Source organism: Podarcis tiliguerta, assembly GCF_965153285.1.
Source record: "Podarcis tiliguerta genome assembly, chromosome: 9".
Taxonomy (NCBI): domain Eukaryota; kingdom Metazoa; phylum Chordata; class Lepidosauria; order Squamata; family Lacertidae; genus Podarcis; species Podarcis tiliguerta.
The window spans coordinates 74,321,515-74,339,787 of NC_139542.1; the positions used below are offsets into that span (position 1 = coordinate 74,321,515).

Consider the following 18,273-nt stretch of genomic DNA (forward strand, 5'->3'; position numbering starts at 1 on the left):
TGAACCATCTTCAGAGGCAGCCCTACGTATAACATGCTGCAGTAATCTAACTTTGTGGTTACCAGAGCATAGAGCATAGAGTTTTTATTCTCCATGCCTGCTTTCAGGTCCTTTTTCTTTAGTTGCAAAAAGTTTGTTTCATCTCTGTTACGACAAATGAACTGAATTCAGAAATGCATAAAAAGTAGGTTACATGCACAGCCCTCTTGCCCTAGTTTTCAAATTCAGCCCCCTAAAGGGTTCGTATCATTGAGGGTGGGCAGAATTAGTAGTTTATGGATGAAATGGGTTCAAATAATCTTTGCTGTCTTTGCTTCCAAAAGGTTATAGCAGATACAAACACTATGCAGATTAGAAAAAAACATTACCAATCTTATTCCCAGCGAAAACATGCCCTGGCCAGGATATTTTATTTCTAGGCCACCTTTTAAGGCAAAGATCTCGCAGGACAGTTCACATAAAACCGTTACAAAATGATAAGATGCATTTCAATTAAAAAAACAGCAATCTAAAACAGTGATCTTGGAACTACTCACAGGTCAGCTACACCTTGTGACCTGCCCTTGTTTCTGCTATTACCGGCTTTATGAAAAAGGGACTTTAAAAAAACAGCCACTTACACTGAAAAATTTCTTTGGCAGGTTTTTTAAATCATTGTATGGAGAATCTGTTGCTAGATGATTATTTCTGGCTCTCTTCATCAGAGGAATCGGTTGGAATTGATGTCAGTCTTGATGAGGAATGTCTTGGTCTGATATACAGAGGCCTATTAATTCAAGAAGGTACTGAGTTTGTATTAGTAATTGTCCGGAAATACTAAATATTCATGGAGTTAAATTACATGATGATCTTTGGGAACAAATGGTGACTATTCCATATTACAAAATGCCGCAGTGTGGGGACCCCTCTCAGCAGAAGGAGCAGCTTCCAGCCAGGGGTCCAACTCTTCGGGGCAAGGGAGTTAGTGGAGAAAGGGGGGAAAACATTTCCCTCCCTGGTTTTCCTGAAACCCTGTTTGCCCAGGACTTGATAGTGGGATGGGAGAGCTAAAAATAATGCCAATATATTTCACATCCGGCAACCACTGCACCCCATTGGTTTCAGATAGTACATGAGTAGTGGAAGACAGGAGTGCCTGGCGTGCTCTGGTCCATGGGGTCACGAAGAGTCGGACACGACTAACAACAACAGATGAGTCTAAAGAGCCTGGGATACAAATTTTCACGGCCCTCTAGTGGCTATGGTGGCTCATTTACCCAGAAGTAATGTATTTACGCAGATGGCGCTGTGGGTTAAATCACAGAGCCTAGGACTTGCCAATCAGAAGGTCGGTGGTTCGAATCCCCATGACGGGGTGAGCTCCCGTTGCTCGGTCCCTGCTCCTGCCAACCTAGCAGTTTGAAAGCACGTCAAAGTGCAAGTAGATAAATAGGTACTGCTTCTGTGGGAAGGTAAGCGGCGTTTCCGTGCGCTGCTCTGGTTCGCCAGAAGTGGCTTAATCATGCTGGCCACATGACCTAGAAGCTGTACGCCGGCTCCCTCGGCCAATAAAGCGAGATGAGCACCGGAACCCCAGAGTCGTCTGCGACTGGACCTAACGGTCAGAGGTCCCTTTACCTTTAGCATTAACTCTGGAAGCATATACTTGATTCTGACCAAACTAAGCCTTCTAGAGCACAATATACATCAGGATCACACACCCCACACACCAAAAAAACCAACAACCCATAGAACCACAGAATCATAGAATTGTAGAGTTGGAAGGAGCCCACCAAAGGTCATCTAGTCCAACCCCTGCAAATACGACCATAAAACCTTCATCACTACCCCTTACTTGATTTAACAGCATCAAACATAAAAGAAAAGACAATGGTCAGAGTGTACTTCATCTTTCAGAGAGAGAAACGCCCCTCCCACAGGGTCTGGGTTGGCTCATTTGGGGTTCATTTTATGTGGCTCATGTTAAAATGACTGCAAAAATACTTGATATGTTTTCAAATACAGCTTTTTTCTTAAGGTACCTTCTTTGTATATCATAATGAAAACGTAAGTGAAAGAAGAGCTGCCGACGCTGGAGTCGGAATTCGCCAGCTGAATTGGTCCGCTACTGAGAAAGCTCCCGAAGAAACGGGGGGAAGCCTGGCTGAGGGCTTGCCAGAGCCCCTGATCCCGTTCCATCAGTAGGTCTCTGAACTTAACTTTCGGTTCCACCTGTGTGTGCACGTATTTGGCAAATATACACCAAATGGCTGTTCTGTAATAAAAGTACATGCTCAGTTCTTCATAATTTCCCCCAGTTTTACAGCAGATGGAGAAGGATTAATATTTATATGTTTTGATGTCTAGTGAAAGTGACAGCATTTTCTATGCATGGCAAGAATGGTTATCTCCTTGAACGTATGCCATATCCAACCTGCACACAAAATATAGCGATTTGTCTAAAAAAAGAAAAAGAAAAAGATTGGCCAGCTTACCATACAAAACAAACATATGAAAAGAGTGTGCAACAGCAGAGGTGTTCAGAAGACACAGACGCCCTGGATTTGTTCCATGAATGTTTGAAGGCAACAGTAGGATCACGTGGGCCCTTCCACGTTGACACATGACTGTTGGCCATGCATGCAGCACCAGCATGAAGAGGGCAGAATTCCACCTTACTTCTGAATCCACAGCCTTCCGTGTGTGGTCACTCACTGCAGACAAGCATGGCTCGCAGGCATGTTCCAAATGCCATCTCAAGAATTCACTGAATGCAACAGGGAATTGTTTTGCATAGCCCTGATGTTGCTTTGCTTTTTTAATTGATGGCTTCCGATGATGAAATGAGCGGTCTTGAAAGCTCTGCCATTTTCCATTTGGAATAAACATTGCTATATAGAATAGTGCGTAGGGCTTTAGGTTATCAGCTTTATATGCTAAAAACTAAGTGTAACATTTCACAGTGAATATTTTAACATCGCTGTCTTGCAAATCTAAATTTAGCAACAGCAGTTAGATAATATATATAAGCAGCCACAATCCAGCAGAGTTAAGTGTGCCTTGAACAGTGGTGTTTTGCATCACCAGGAAACTGTATTAATATGCTCCATCATTTCTCTACATTTCTGCCTTTGGTGCAGTTTCCCTTTCTTATAACCAAATGAGTGTTGAAATTGACTTGATGTTAAAATTGCTATTACTGTTATGGCAGGCCAAACTAATTTCCTTGAACCTTTCCCATGCTAGGTGGTTTCTGAAAGAAAACACAGACTCTGCTGATTTTGCTGTAAGAAATGAATCTGCAGCCACAGATCAAATAGGTAAGTAACTGCTATTAAGACAGAAGTTGTAATAGTTCTGATGAGTTGTGAGAAAAATGGAAATGAGAAAACTCCATTTTGTGCCTTGCAGTTCGAAAGCACATCAAAGTGCAAGTAGATAAATAGGTCCCGCTCCGGCGGGAAGGTAAATGGCGTTTCCGTGCGCTGCTCTGGTTCGCCAGAAGCGGCTTAGTCATTCTGGCCACATGACCCGGAAGCTGTACACCGGCTCCCTCGGCCAATAAAGCGAGATGAGCGCCGCAACCCCAGAGTCAGCCACGACTGGACCTAATGGTCAGGGGTCCCTTTACCTTTATGAGGTAGGCAAAAACCCCACAGAACCATAGCCAATCCATCTGCTGGTAAAAAAAATTCTCTCAGGCCTTGAGAATCAGCAATGTCCATAGCAATGCTGGAGGTGGGATTCCCCTGTAAAAGGAGACTATACTACAGAAGAAAGCGGTGGGCGGGGAGAGCAGGCGTGGGCCTCCTTTTCCGCCCTGGGAACAGACTGACCAAGGAAGTCTCAATCAGCGCCACTCCCAGGCGCTGCCCAGAGAAGCCAGAGCCCTGTCTCTGATTGGTTCCCTGGTTTGGGAAGCCCCTTCCCCACAGCGAGGCAAACCATATGGGGAAAGTCTGTGGTCCCTCCTGGCACTGTGTGCTGCTGGAAACTGGGCTCGCTGGTAAGCTGGGAATTTATACTGACAAAAACGGAATGGCAGACGAAATTATCTGAGTATGCTGAGATGGCAAGATTGACAGGGAAAGCTAGGAATCAAGAAGATCAACAATTTAACAGAGAATGGGATAAATACAGATGATATTTAAAAGATCACTGTAAACATGTAAAATCTTTGGCAGGCTTTGAATGACTCCTGCAAAGTGATATAATTCTTGGACATATTGGATAACTGCAAAATAGATGCTGTTTAACATGCAGTTGATATAGAAATGTAGAGAGCCCAGGTTAGGAAGGAGGGAGGTCTCAATACAGGAATTTACCTTATTCCCAACGTTTTTTTACTTCTTTTATTTACACTACTGATGGAGAGTTACAACTGTGATTCATTGCATAAAATCAATAAAGATTAAATAAAAAATATAAAGGTGGGAATTTGACCTTGTGGCAATGCCTATGCTTTGAGACCAGTTTGCCCAGGACAACCAGCCATGTTGCATCATTGTTTATCATAGGAGGCCCCCAGGCGGTTTTGCCTTTGCCCCACTGCTTTCCCCCAGGAAATCCACTCTTTAGCAATAAACCAGAACTAACGGCAATCACAGAAAACCCAGTTGTGTTTGTTCCGATTCAGCACTAAACTGCAGCTTTTCCCGGGGAAAGTAGCATGGCAAGTGGAAGTGTGAATGAGCCCTATGTCAACGCTGCAAAGCTGGCTTGGGTGTTTTATACTTTGTGTTGGTGTGTTGCATATTTATATAGTTTTGTTGTCTGTCTGTCATCTATCATTGCTTGGTTCTCCCCCTTCCACTTCTTCTCATAGCAACCCTCAGGTTTTGAGGTACTATTGTCCAAGTCACACAGTGAGCTTCAAGGCTGAACTGGCCCTAACCAGTCCTAGGCTGTGTCCTGATTCAGATGGGGACATAATCTCACAAATGGGTCATTCAGATCCAATATTATTGGTGCCTGATTGATACATGAGGGTCCACACGCTCCCATTTTTCACTCTCCATATTAATTGTTATTCCCCTGCTTGCTATCCACATCACTGGAGAAAATATCCTCTGTCTTTTGTTTTATTTATGTTTTGTCCCTCCCCGTAATCACCCATCCCTCACTCTCCTCAGGAAAACCTGTTCTTTAATGCTGAATCAGAACAAATGGCAATTTGGGTTTTCTGCAGTTTGCCATTTGACATTTTCTGGAGGTTGCCATTTGGGTTTTCGTGGGGAAAGCATGGGGGGGGGAGGGGAGAGAGGCACGAGTGCTCAGACAAGGAGCTTTAAAGCAAGAAACATGGCATGAAAGGAAGTCTGGATGAGCTGTAAGTTTCTAGCATTAAACCGCAGCTTGCTTGGCTTTTAAAAAATATATTTGCACAATTCTGATTTAAGAGAATTCTGCAGGATTTGTAAGAATTAAAACAATTTGAGGCTTCTTAGTTCTCTGAATAGGGTGTGTGCATGTGCCAAATGTCCTGTAAAATCAGACAATTCCTCTCTCCCAGCAATCTCCAAACAACACCTAACTTAGAATAGCTCAGGAACATTGTGCTGCTGAGAATGGGGAGGGGAATCAAATCACTTAGATCATATAGGAAGATGAGCAGGTGAATGAATCCTGGGTGTGTTAGCTGGCATTTTGGGGTCTTTTAATAGTGTTGCCTAAGTAGAAACGAGAACAAAGTTGACTTTTGGTTTTGTTGGAGGGTCTGGTCTCTGTGTTTTTATCTCTGATATATGGCCTGTTGTTGCTGGTGTGAGTAACTACGTATTTTTCGCTCTATAAGATGCACCAGACCATAAGACGCACCTAGTTTTTGGAGGAGGAAAGCAAGAAAAAAATATTCTGAATCTCAGAAGCCAGAACAACAAGAGGGATCGCTGCACAGCGATCCCTCTTACTGTTCTGGCTTCTGGGATAGCTATGCAGCCTGCATCCACTCATAAGACACACACACACATTTCCCCTTACTTTTTAGGCGGAAAAAAAGTGAGTCTTATAGAGCAAAACATACGGTACTTTAGTCCACATTGGGGCAGGGGGATCCCTACTTATCATTACTGTGAGTCGCTTCTCACCACCTGCAAATGCTACTGTTTGCTGTAACTGAGAATGGCTGTGCTGATACTAGAGTGGCTGGGGAAACCTAGCCAGGTGGGCAGGGTATAAATAATAAAAAATTATTATTATTGTTATTGTTATTGTTGTTGTTATTATTATTATTATTATTATTATTATTATTATTAATTTTTATTATTAGTCACCTGTAGCATCAAATTATGGCATGCAGCAAGTCCCACTCAACCCAACCAAATCACCTCTTGCCTCTTTGTTACATCAAAATCTATTTACTCTTATTTCTCATGTGACTTGTAATACTAAAAGTAATGATGTTGACAACATATTGCCTTGATACCTTATTTTAAATAAGTTACTGTATTTCCCAATTCTTTGTTATTCAGCCACAGGATTTTCTGTAGCAATTGTTAGCCACGAAAGTGCTGTGCCTGAGGAACTTGGCTTCCAGAAAGGAGACAGAATTGAAATTATTGGCTACCTTATGAAATGCATGAAGTGGTTTGTGGGAAGACATGCCCCTACTGGCCAGGTTGGTTTTGTGCAGAGCAGCCATGTCAAACCTGATGACTTCGAGACGACTGCAGCAGAGTAAGTACTATGGATGACCATAAAGCCAGGCAGTTACTCTATCCACCAACAAATTCCACTTTTAGGAATGTTTCTACTGCTGTGCATCGGAGGTCGTGAATGGACATCTTTTACTCCAAGTTTGGGCATTAGAACATAGAACTCAAAAGCTTTCTAGCTAACTATATTGTAATAGACACAGGAATATTCTGTTCTCCAGTTATACTTACTGCTCTCAAAGGCTAGAAGTGACTTCCATTCATGGGCGTAGCCAGGAATTATGTTAGTGGTGAGCAGGCTTCATGTTGGGGGGGGGGGCAAAACCTCAGTTAGTTAAGTGTTTTTATTGGTTTACTTGATTTGGGGGGAGCAGCTGCCCCTCTGCCCCCCCCCCAGCTATGCCCACCAGGTATGTTTACTTGAGGAAAACTAGAGAGAATTTTGGAATAATAGCTATTTCCAAGTGGCAGTTGAGACTGGAAGCCTTCTAGCGAAGAACTGACAGGTTAGCTGAAAGCAGTGCAGTATGCGAGACGCAAGATAATTATCCCTGGGTTTGGGTTTGGTTTTGGTGCTCTTGTTGCATGCTTAGGGCTTCCACAGCCGAAACAGCATCTTCAAGACCCAGCACAACTCTCTGCCCCATTCTTCCTTTCTGACAGCCTCTACTTTCTGAAGGCCAAATGTATAAGTTTGTTCCCCTTGTTTGACTACTCCTCTTGTTCATAGCCAAGGACAGATTAGGGTAGTTGAGGGCTCAGGCACCCTTCCCAAAATAGCCTCGCCCAGGAACACATGAAACAAGCAACCACAAAATAAGTATTGTAGTATCTTTCACAGTTTCACAAGTCCCAGCAAACCCTCCCCCATTTATTTTTATTTTTTGCCAACCTTGACATGCAAAAATAAGACACTCTGAGCATGTGCAATTTCACATTTTAAACACCCTAAATTCACCATTGTGCTTGCTCACTTCCTGCCTTTCGGTTCAGGGGCGGCTCAGGAGCGGCTTAAACGACCCCTGTGGGCCGCTTGTGGCCCCTGGGCCTTAGGTTGCCTACCTCTGTCCTAACTCCTCTGTATCGTGTGCTTCCTTCAGACCACCATTCCTGGCTTTCTTTGAAGAGGAACATTCTATTTCTGCAGAAGAAAATGCCCTTTTGGAAGAAAATGTGGTGAATCTCTTGGCACAAACATCACATTATAACATTTGCAATTTATATCAATTAGGTAAGCAACTCCAGTGTTGTGTTCTTATCTGCATGTCCACACCTTTCATTTTGTGCTGTGGAATATCCAATAAAATGCCATTGTGGAATATCCAGTAATATTGTTTAAGTCTCATTGAGCTCAGAATAACTTAACTGTATCAACTTTCAGATTCAATAACTTGAGTTATTCTGGAGAAAGCTAAAGTCTATTACAGTTAACCCCAAAAAATTATTTTCTGCAAAACATCCAAGTATAAAGACAATAACCATCCATATGCCAATTAATATACAATAAGGATAAAATCCTCATTAAATATAAAAACTGCTGTCTCCTGGCTTTGACCTTTCAGCCTTCCTAGTGGCTTCTTTTTGCAAAAATATCACATCAAACAACATGCAGAATCCAATGTTTTCATTTTCATTACAGCAGCTGTTAAGACTTGAAATCATGAGCAAGTTGTTCAGAATTCATATTCTGCCTTGCTCCTGTTCCTTCAGCACACCACAAATGAATTACAATTTCTACTGGCTTCATTCTGTGAAATTTCAGATTCTTATTTACAAAATATATGCAATAGGGCTATTGTGATCCAGGGTTGTGCTTAATACACAGGAAAATGACCAGGTGGATTTAATGAAAAGGATTGTGTTCACATTGCATATTTTGTGTAGTTCCATTCTCTGCAATACCTACAGCGATGGAGTGGCTTAAATGTTTTTCCTTCTATTATCAGATGGCCAGGAAGATTTTGAATTGGAGAAATCTACCGAGCGAGGTAAAAGGGCAAAGCAGAGGGATTATCAATATGGGCATCTCCCCGCACCCCAACCTCTTCAAAGTGCAAACAGCTGCATTGGACTGTGGAAAAGGCCCTGCAGGAAGCAGTTCAATCCTTTCCTGGTGCCCTTTCCCTGATTGAAATCCTGCCCCGCTCTTTCCTCTGTCTTCCCTAGTTTGGTCCAATTTTTTTCTTGTAGTTCTTGATATTTCTTCTTGTGCAATGAGATCAATGTATGTCAACAATGTAATGCAGTTTACGTTTTCCTCTGAAAAGCAGATTTTGCCGTTCGTTGAGCAGCTGCTGGCTGCTTTGGACCAGACCTGATCTTATTATTTCTGTTGCTATTTTCAGGTGGGATTCAGTTCCATACTGGCAAATTCCAGGTTGTGCCATTGCAGTTCATTGCAGTGTCTTACACAACAAGCCACTTTCCCAAAATATCAGACTTCTTGCAAAAAAGAAAGTGACAGAGAAATGCAATGTGACGTTTGAGACGTTTGCACTTGCTTGTATGCAACACCCTCTAGTCTCCCCACAAACAAATCAGAATGAATGCTCATTAAAGAGCAAACATTGTCTAATCTCTCTGCAGACAAATCAGGATAAATGTCCCATAAGCAGGTCTTCTGTAAGTGCTCTGAGAATGTTATCGGATGTTGCTTGTGAAATATATACATGTATGTATGTATGTATGTATGTAGGTAGGTAGTACCTCAGGCCCACATGTAGCCTTGCTCTGCTTTGCCTATGGAAGCCCCTCTCTCTCATACATGGTTCATAAACTGACTTCTGACCTGGTAATTAGACCTGGGCATTTATCACAATGAGTTCTTATGACTTATGTTTCCCTTACTTCCTGTGATTCCCTGTCTTTTGTATTTCAGAGATGTCACATTCCTTCCTTAACAAGCATTCTGGCACAATGAAAGACAATATGGTGCATTCCCTGATGAAAGCGAGAAGCTTACAGTTGCACCGGGAAGAGGTCAAGGATCAGAAAAGGCCAGTCTCTGCTTCAGATGAGGAGATGCCTTCTGAATCCCAGGATCCACACTTCTGCATAGGCCCAGCTGATGGAGTTTCTGGGCCAGAAATCCTTGATTCCTTACTGTTGTTTCTGAACTGCAAAGGATATGAGAGCAGTTTCAAAAGCATATATGACCTCTCATTTTCCTTTCTTAGCACCCTATTCCATGGCTATGCAAGCGAGGAAGATCTGGTTGATTATTTTGTACTGGCAAGGGAAGCAGCCAAACGAGCAAGTCTGCCAAGGGCTTTGGCGCGACTCTGCTATCTCCTGGGGAGAATGAGTGTCCGGAAGTTCAAGCTTTCTCAAGCTCGGGTTTATTTTGAAGAAGCTTTGGCAACAACACAGGGAGATTTTAGTGACCTCTTCCTTGTAGCTTCTCTTTATACAAATCTAACTGGTATCTACCTGAAACAAAAGAACAAGGAAAAATGTGCTTGCTTTTTTGAAAAGGTTGCTTCTTTGCTTATGGGAATTCCCAGCTATATCAGCAGCACCAGAATGGAATCAGATATTCTGAAGTATGCTTTAAAAAGGGCAGTGCTGAGTCAAAGCAAGTATGCAGAAGCTAGAGCATGCTTCCTGCTAGCAAAGCACTATCTGAACTTTCGCCAGGGCGAAGAAGCCCTGCCATTCCTAGAAAGGCTGCAGCTTCTGAGTAATGCCTTGGGTTTACAAAATGGCTCATTGTCAGTTGATTGCTATTTTAAGCTAGGTCCACTCTACAGTGAGAAGTGTTTGCCCCACCTTGTGCTAAGCTGTGTTAAGGTCGCCTCTTCTTGCAGCTCATGTACTTTGTTGGAGCTATTCAGAAGCATTGACTTAGTATTTAAAAATGCTCCCAAAGTCCATTGTTTGAAAACTGTGGGACAAAGACATCCCTCCCAGACTGCATATTATCTCAGACAAGTACTCCACGTGCTAGAGACCAGCAAAGAACACCCAAAGTTGTGCAGCATGGTTTGTTGCTATCTATCTCTACTATATAGCCACCACAAACAGTATGGAAAAGCAATCGACTACATGGAGAAGGCACTAGATACAAATGCACATTCAAGCAGTGAAGAACTTATTGGTCATTTAGTCTTCCTCAGTTGGCTGTATATTCTCCACCAACAAAACACAGTGGCTCTGGACATTTTAAATGCTGTAGTAGAGTCTACACAGAGCAGTCATCAGCAGTTAGGTATTGTTTATAACATGATTGCCATTGTTTTAAAGAGAATGAACGATACGAAGCAGGCAGCTGAAAGCTACTATAAAGCCCTGAGCATTTCAAGAGAGATGGGAATAGTACATAATCAGGCTGTGGCTTTGGCCAACCTTGGGATTCTTTGTCTGCATTCAGCTGCCAGAAGTCTTGGAGAGCATTTCTTAATTAAAGCAGTAACACTGTTTTCTGAACTGCCAAGTGTTGAGTGTGGCAGAGATTTTATCTACATCCTTCTCAGGCTGGGATGCTACTATGCCAGTGGAATTTATAAAGATAAAGGGAGATGTTGTTTTGAATGGGCATTTTTGGTAGCAATGGAAGCAAACCATTTGGAAGGTACGTATATTATCTTGCTTTCAAAACTGGGGTAACTTGTATTTCAGGGCCACCGTTGCAGATGCTAAGATGAGAAGTTATCTCTGCACAGGGAAATATCAGAAAAGTTGGTTCCCTTATTTCCTTTGTAAATTCATTTGCTACGTTTGAATTAGCTTGTTCATTCTTTGTCATAATCATCAATGGACTTCCCTGTGCCCCGTCCCTCATCCTACTAGAAAAAGCTTCTCAGGACAGAGATTGCTACCTCCAAATTCTTCATTTGTTAAAATGAGCTGGAACCAGCAATGGATGTAAATACCAGGGTGAGGTGATAAAAACCGCCACTTTCTATCAAACCCCTAATTAGGGATGGGGGAAAAACCTTCAGAAGTTGGGATTCCTAAGCCAACACCTGGTCCAATCAAGGTGCATTGTGACCTGGAACAGATCATGAGTCCTTTTCAGAATCTGCAGTCCTGTTGATCTCTTTACGACAGTGATGGCCAAACTTGGACCTCCAGCTGTTTTGGGACTACAATTCCCATCATCCCTGACCACTGGTCCTGTTAGCTAGGGGTGATGGGAGTTGTAGTCCCAAAACAGCTGGAGGGCCTAGTTTGGCCATCACTGCTTTACAAGGTATGTGAGGGCTGCAGCACTGCCTCCATCTGGTAAAAAAATGTATTTCCTTTTTAACAATTTGGTTATCTAGCCACCCACAGCCTTGAGTGGGGCAGGTGTGTGTTGTGTGTGTTTTGTTTGTTGCCATAAACACTGGAAGCGGCCATTTTTTTCTGTACAATTCCCTTTGGGGTGACAGAATGACAGCCTGCCCATGTATGTCTTGGCCACTTCAGCTGGATGGTCAAGATTCTTAGAATGAAAGTAATTATAGATCAGGGGATAAAAAATGCAGCAGTTTTTTATTTGTCTAATTCATCGCTCTCAATAAGCCAGGGAGTTCTTTTGCATGAAGCATGAGTTCAGCCTATTAGAAATTACTCTGAGCCTTCAGGAAGTCATGGGCAATCCAAGCCATATCTCTGTGCAGCGGCCTTACAAAAGCAGCGTGGTCCCTTGGAACCAGCATGTTCCATTAAATCATTTGTTCCCTTTTCTTAATAGGGCAGCTCCAGGCTGTTCAGCATCTGTGTCAGTTCTACAGTACGGTTCTTCCAGATGAAGCTCTGTGTCTCGTCTACAATGAGTATCAACTCGCCTTAGTTAGGAAAATATCTGACAAAGTCACGGAGGGACAGATATTGGAAACGATCAGTCAGCTGTATCTATCTTTAGGCACAGAAAGGTAAGAAGAGGCAGTTGGGGAAGCTGATTTGTCTCAAACTGAAAGCTTTTTAGTTACATTGCTAGTTTTATGTCAATGAGCCAGACCCAAAGGTGCCCTTCTGCATGCAAAAGCCACCTTCCATACACCTCGTGCTAGAGCTTGATGCAAGAAAACTGAAACTAATGCAAAGAGCTTCTGGTTGGCCTAGAACAGCCTTCACCAGCCTGGTACTGTCCAGAGCTTTTGGACTACAACAGTTTTTGGACTACAATTAGCAGGGGCTAAAAGGAGTTGCAATTCCAAAAATCTGGAGGTCAGCAGGTGGATCTGCCCTAGAGCTTGTGCAGCCTCTTTCTCAAGTGGATATGTAACAGCTGCAACAGACTATCTGTTAGTCCTGTAAAGCTGTTGCACAGAGTGCTTGGATGTTTTATTTTTTGTCTCTTAGTTTTTTGTATCTTACCCATTTTATTTCATATTATTTTGATGCTCTTAGCTGCAGCAGCACTGAGGTGCAGAGAGGCAGCAACTAAAGATGGCGGGCCACAATTGGAAAAGAACTTCAGTGCCCTGTTAAGTCAGACTCAAAGGAGAGGCAAGCGCTACAGGTGCCTGAATCTAGCTTGGATAGAAACTGGAGTCAGAAAACAATTGCTGACTCCCAGTATGCCAGGTGTTGCTGAACTACAACTTCCATGACTTGTGTAGCAAGCGCCATTTCTTTCTGTTATTCTGTTTTGGGAAATGGTATGCCATTGATAAGAAGCAAATCCTGTTTCTCATGCCAGAAAATAGAATAATCAGGGTAGGGAGCATGTTTAGGCCTGCAGTCTGTCTCTTAAATAAGTGAATGGCTGCCATGTGGGGGACCACATGCACTCAGACACAACATTGCCACAAGGACAAGCCCCATTCATCCCTGCTCCTGGTGGATGGCTTGACCACTACGGACAGGAAGTCATTAGGGAAACTTGCGCAGTTGGTTAGCCTTCCCTCCATGCACACAGCCATCCTCAGGGCTGGCCCAGGATGCTTTGGAAGAGAAAATGGCGCGCACACACACACACACAGCCGCCACTGTCCTAGCCTAATGATTGATAAATAGCCACCTGATATTTCATCTTAAGCTTCAAGTAAATTATTAGTTGAAAGGTGTTTTTGTTTTATTTGCACCACGAACCGACAGTATTAAAGCAACCAATGGATATATTATGATGGTCCGTGGTGACTTTGACAACAATAGTATGTGGTAGCTGGAAGAAGCTTCCTTGAAAACAAAGTGGCAAACCGTGTTAGTGGGGGCAGGTGTTTCCTTTCCTTACTCTGAGTGATTTCTTTTAGGGCATACAGATCTGCCCTGGAGTACACTAAAAGAAGCCTTGGGATATTCATTGATCTTCAAGCAAAAGAGAGAGAGGCACAGGCTTGGCTTCAGGCAGGAAAGATATATTACAAATTGAGGCAGAACGAGCTTGTAGATGTTTATATCCAGGTAAGATGAATGATGCCTTGGGAATTGAAGCTGTGATGGGAGGCAAGGAGGATGCAAGGATAGCTGGGTTAAGAAGAGATTGTATAGGTTAAAAATACACTTTAATGTCATCTGTGTCTTCTGTTATTTTACCTCAGTGATAGAACAACTGTCTAACTCAATCTGGAGCATATACATTAGGAACATGTTAATCTGATTAGAAAGCAAAGGGAGAAAAGAAGTGATGCCACATACATGGGGCATGAGTGATCTGCAAAGAGACATCGTCATACTGAGATATTTGCAAGCTTTTGAAATGCTATGTATGTTTGAGCCTTAGTCCAAGTGGGTGGATGTGCAGCTGTTTTAAAAGGTATCTTCGCATCCTCCCATGAACAAGAGGCAAGTTCTGTGAGATCACCTGTAAAAGTACTGGATAACAGAATACAGGAAATTGAAGTTTTGGAAGGGGCTCTGGCGTTCGGGTGGGCCTCAGGGACAAGGGGCTCATCCACACTTTCTCTTGCACTGCCACTTTCCCTCGGGGAAACCTGATGTTGCCACTGAATTGGAGCAAATGTCACTTGGGTTTTATCCAGATTGACGCTTGTTCCAATTTAGAGTGTGTTTCCTGGAGTAAAACGGCAGGACATTGGCAGAACTGCTTGGACCCGTGTTTCCTAGGCATGCGATGAGCAGAACTATGGACAAGACAAGAGTTACTGGCATCACCTCCAATTTGTTAGAGCAGGAGCAGCTGGTGTGGCCGGGTGGTGCCTTGGATCCTGGCATTGCTGCCACTTACTTGGGCAAGCCAGGGCAGGATGGCAGCAAGGTTAGGCCTGTATGGGTGCACCAGACCCAATCCGGGGCTCATACTGCTCTGCCCTGACCCCATCCAGGCAAACAGCAGTGATGCCGCTGTTGGGCACTGTCCCACCACAGCGACTGCTCCTGCTTTATAGCCTGTTCATGATACGTCACAAAAGAAAGGCTGTATTGAAATACTTGTGGAATTATGTACTACAGGAGTAGCCAGTGCGACACCTGCCTGATGCAGCTGCCATCGGTCCTGGCTACAGACCATTCTGGCTGGGCTGATGCTCTCTACCCAATGTAGTGCTTCTGCTTGAAACAGTCACTATTGTTGCTTTAGAGGTCCAAAATTATGAAATCTCTCTCTCCTCCCTCCTCTCTCTAGGTTGCCCAAAATGCTGCTCTGTGTACTGATGATCCTAATTTGCAAATGGAATTGTTTGAAGCTTCAGGAGACATATTTTTTAATGGAGAATGGGAAAAGGAAAAAGCAGTGCCTTTCTACAGGGTTGGTTTTCTGTTCTCAATCTTTCTAACTCCGCGCTGTCTGCTCCTGGTCAGAGGGATGAGGCTGCAGTTGTGGCCCATATGAGATAATGCTGTGTGGTGATCTTTGTGAAAACACATTTTCCAATAACTCTTAAAACAGTTTTTGGTGTGTTTTTTGTACTCTTTTTAGGACAAGGCTCTACCACTTGCTATTAAGATGAAGAACAGCAACGCTGAGCTCCGACTCTTCAACAAACTGGTGGGATTGCTGTTAACTCTAAAGGTGTACGATGAATGTCTGGGGTATGCACAAACAGCATTAATGCTCAGTGTCAATTTAGGTAAGGAGAATATATGGAAAACTCCCGCCGGGCTCGCAAGGCTTGCGGACATCTGCTCGAAGCACAGGGCGCCCCATGCTTCAGGCTGCAGGCTGCTGCACGCAAGCCTTGCGAGCCCAGCAGCAACTCCCGCCGGGCTTGCAAGGCTTGCGGATAGCTTCCTGAAGCCTGGAGAGCGAGAGGGGTTGGTGCGCCTTTCCCCTTCTTTTTTAGAGGGGGAAAAGTGTGTCCTATAGGGCGAAAAATACGGTACAATAGGTCAGTTGGAATATTTGTTGTTGTTTAGTCGTGTCCGCATGGACCAGAGCACGCCAGGCACTCCTGTCTTCCACTGCCTCCTGAAGTTTGGTCAAACTCACGTTAGCAGCCTCGAGAACACTGTCCATCTTTCCCAACATCTCCATCTTTCCCAACATCAGGGTCTTTTCCAGGGAGTCTTCTCTTCTCATGAGGTGGCCAAAGTCTTGGAGCCTCAGCTTCAGGATCTGTCCTTCCAGTGAGCACTCAGGGCTGATTTCCTTAAGGATGGAGAGGCTTGATATTTTTGCAGTCCATGGGACTCAGCATATGAAAGTTGGAATATATTAAATTCAAAACACGCAAATCAATAAACGAGGTTGCATATTCATCACTTTGTTTCCTGCATGTCTAAACCAGCCCTTATATTTCTCTGAAAGGTTTCTATGTCCCATGATGTGAACACAATCTGTGTGCTATCTTTATTCCTTTACACTAGAACAGATGTTCCTCCTCTTGCTACAACAGGGTTAAAGAACTTGAGGTCTACAAGGAAAACTGAGCAGTCCTCAAGTGACCTTGTGCTTTTAATTTAGTGTTTACCCAGTTTTGCATAGCTGGATATTAATCTTTAGCTCCAGTGTTTGTGGACTACCCTATAACAGAATATGCAGTTCAGCTGGGCTGCTCCGTGCAAGGAGCAAGGGAGCAGGAAAGTGGGTGGGGGAGAGAATATTGAGGGGCCTGTCCCCCCAGAATAAAATTATTGGAGGGGCCCAAGGGACCCCGGCCCCGTTGGTTCCTATGGATGTGACTCTTGCCCTTTTAATGGCTGGAATGGAGCTGGCTGCACATTCAGAGCCGTCTATACACACATGCCTGTCTCCATCTAGCCAAGCAAGACACATTAACAGAATCCAAGGACACGTTGCAGACAGGAATGGGAACGCCCATAGGCAGGGCCAGTGAGGGGTCTGGCCTGGGGAGAGTTGGGAGGCATCATTTGGCCTCCAAACTTCAGGTTCCCAATCCTTGTTTTGGGGCCGTCTCAGGCTGTTGCTGTATTTATAAAGATATTGCTTGCCTCATTTCAAAGGGGCTTCATGTAGCAAGTGGAATTAGCCCAGGGAGCGAGAATGACCTTCTCTTTTGATTCCCAGTAGCAGTTTCCATCTTGGGATGATTACCTGTGTCTTTTAATCAAACTAGTAGTGAAAGGGGAACTTTAAGGTGTACGAGGAACACATGCCTATATGTGATATCAGTGCATCTTAGTGTGCACAGCTGGACAGATTAAAAAGACTCCCTTCTTCTGTCCTAAATGCACCCAAAAGGGGGCAAACAGATGACTTCACAAATGCAGACTTTGAACCCTGCAAGGGGAAACAGATGAATGTATAGGTGGCTGGGGAAAGCTGAAAATGGTTAGCAGGAAAATAGTTAACCAGCCTCTTCTCATCTAAGACTCAAAACACTCTTTTATGAAGATGACAGAGAAGGGATCAACAGGCCACAGTTTGACCCTGGGTGTTTGAATGCCAGTCCACTGAAAAACTTGTGTGTTAATACGATATTTAAGTTCTGCCTGTAATGGCCCCTTCACACATGCACATGTGGAGCATGTATGTGTGAATCTGACCCAAGTCATTCATAGATGCATACAGTGCTGTGCTTGTTTGTTTTAACTCATCTTTCGATTTCCACACTGTACTGATTCTTTTGCTTACCTCATTAGGGAATCTGTTAAATGAAAGGATAGCCTATCACCGGCTGGCTGTTATCTACCATCATCTAGGTCAAGTTGAACTCACTGAGCACTTCTTCTTAAAAGCCTTGTCTCTCTGCCCCTCACCTCTTGAGTTTGATGAGGAAGCCCTATACTATGTAAAAGTGTACCTTGTTCTAGGAGACATTATATTCTATGACTTAAAGGTGAGACACTTGGATGGCATTGATATATGAATATGGAAAATATTTTTGCATGCTCTGGATTAAGTAACAGGACCAAGATTATACAGCCTTGCCATGACTAGGTGGGTTGGATTCCAGTATTCCAAGTCAAAAATGTCTTACGAGGTGCTGCCTTAGGAATGGTTTGTCAGTTTGCTTGCTGGTGTGAAATGAATTGGACTCTTTAATTCCCTGTTCAGATGATTGGTGGGCGAAAGGTTAGTGTATGCTCCCACCACTGGCTTCTGTTTCTGTCTTCCAAACATTTGTCACTTTTTTCCAAGACCTTGGGAATATTGATTGAGTCCCATGAGGAAGCTTCTGGAACAAAGTGGGCAAGTTGTACCTTTCAGTCCAATGATGTTCTGCCCCAAGTTCAAATTTGCAGAAACCCATTTTAAAAAGGGAAACAAGCAGTTTGGGGATTTTGCTTGTAGCCACTTTTTTTCGGTTGTTGAGGATTGGGGTGCTGTCTTGCTCTCAAAGATGATGAATAA

The 18,273-nt window shown here is 43.6% G+C and overlaps 1 protein-coding gene and 1 long non-coding RNA gene across 9 annotated transcripts in view; one reads left to right on the forward strand and one right to left on the reverse strand.

Annotated features, from left to right (window-relative positions):
* The window catches only part of SH3TC1 (SH3 domain and tetratricopeptide repeats 1), a 120,497-nt gene that overhangs the window by 100,928 nt on the left and 1,296 nt on the right, over nucleotides 1-18,273 (forward strand). For 7 of the 8 annotated variants that reach the window (XM_083398959.1, XM_083398957.1, XM_083398958.1 and 4 more), the window contains 12 exons: nucleotides 642-782; nucleotides 2,018-2,180; nucleotides 3,226-3,299; nucleotides 6,450-6,654; nucleotides 7,733-7,863; nucleotides 8,579-8,620; nucleotides 9,511-11,202; nucleotides 12,310-12,490; nucleotides 13,814-13,964; nucleotides 15,145-15,267; nucleotides 15,439-15,589; nucleotides 17,562-17,758. In XM_083398959.1, coding sequence (XP_083255085.1) covers nucleotides 642-782; nucleotides 2,018-2,180; nucleotides 3,226-3,299; nucleotides 6,450-6,654; nucleotides 7,733-7,863; nucleotides 8,579-8,620; nucleotides 9,511-11,202; nucleotides 12,310-12,490; nucleotides 13,814-13,964; nucleotides 15,145-15,267; nucleotides 15,439-15,589; nucleotides 17,562-17,758 — 3,251 coding nt within the window. The remainder of the gene's footprint in view (nucleotides 1-641; nucleotides 783-2,017; nucleotides 2,181-3,225; nucleotides 3,300-6,449; nucleotides 6,655-7,732; nucleotides 7,864-8,578; nucleotides 8,621-9,510; nucleotides 11,203-12,309; nucleotides 12,491-13,813; nucleotides 13,965-15,144; nucleotides 15,268-15,438; nucleotides 15,590-17,561; nucleotides 17,759-18,273) is intronic. The other variant, XR_014501966.1, reaches the window with a different exon arrangement.
* Nucleotides 1-18,273, reverse strand: part of LOC310657931 — a 66,076-nt gene that overhangs the window by 8,087 nt on the left and 39,716 nt on the right. The window lies entirely within an intron of this gene.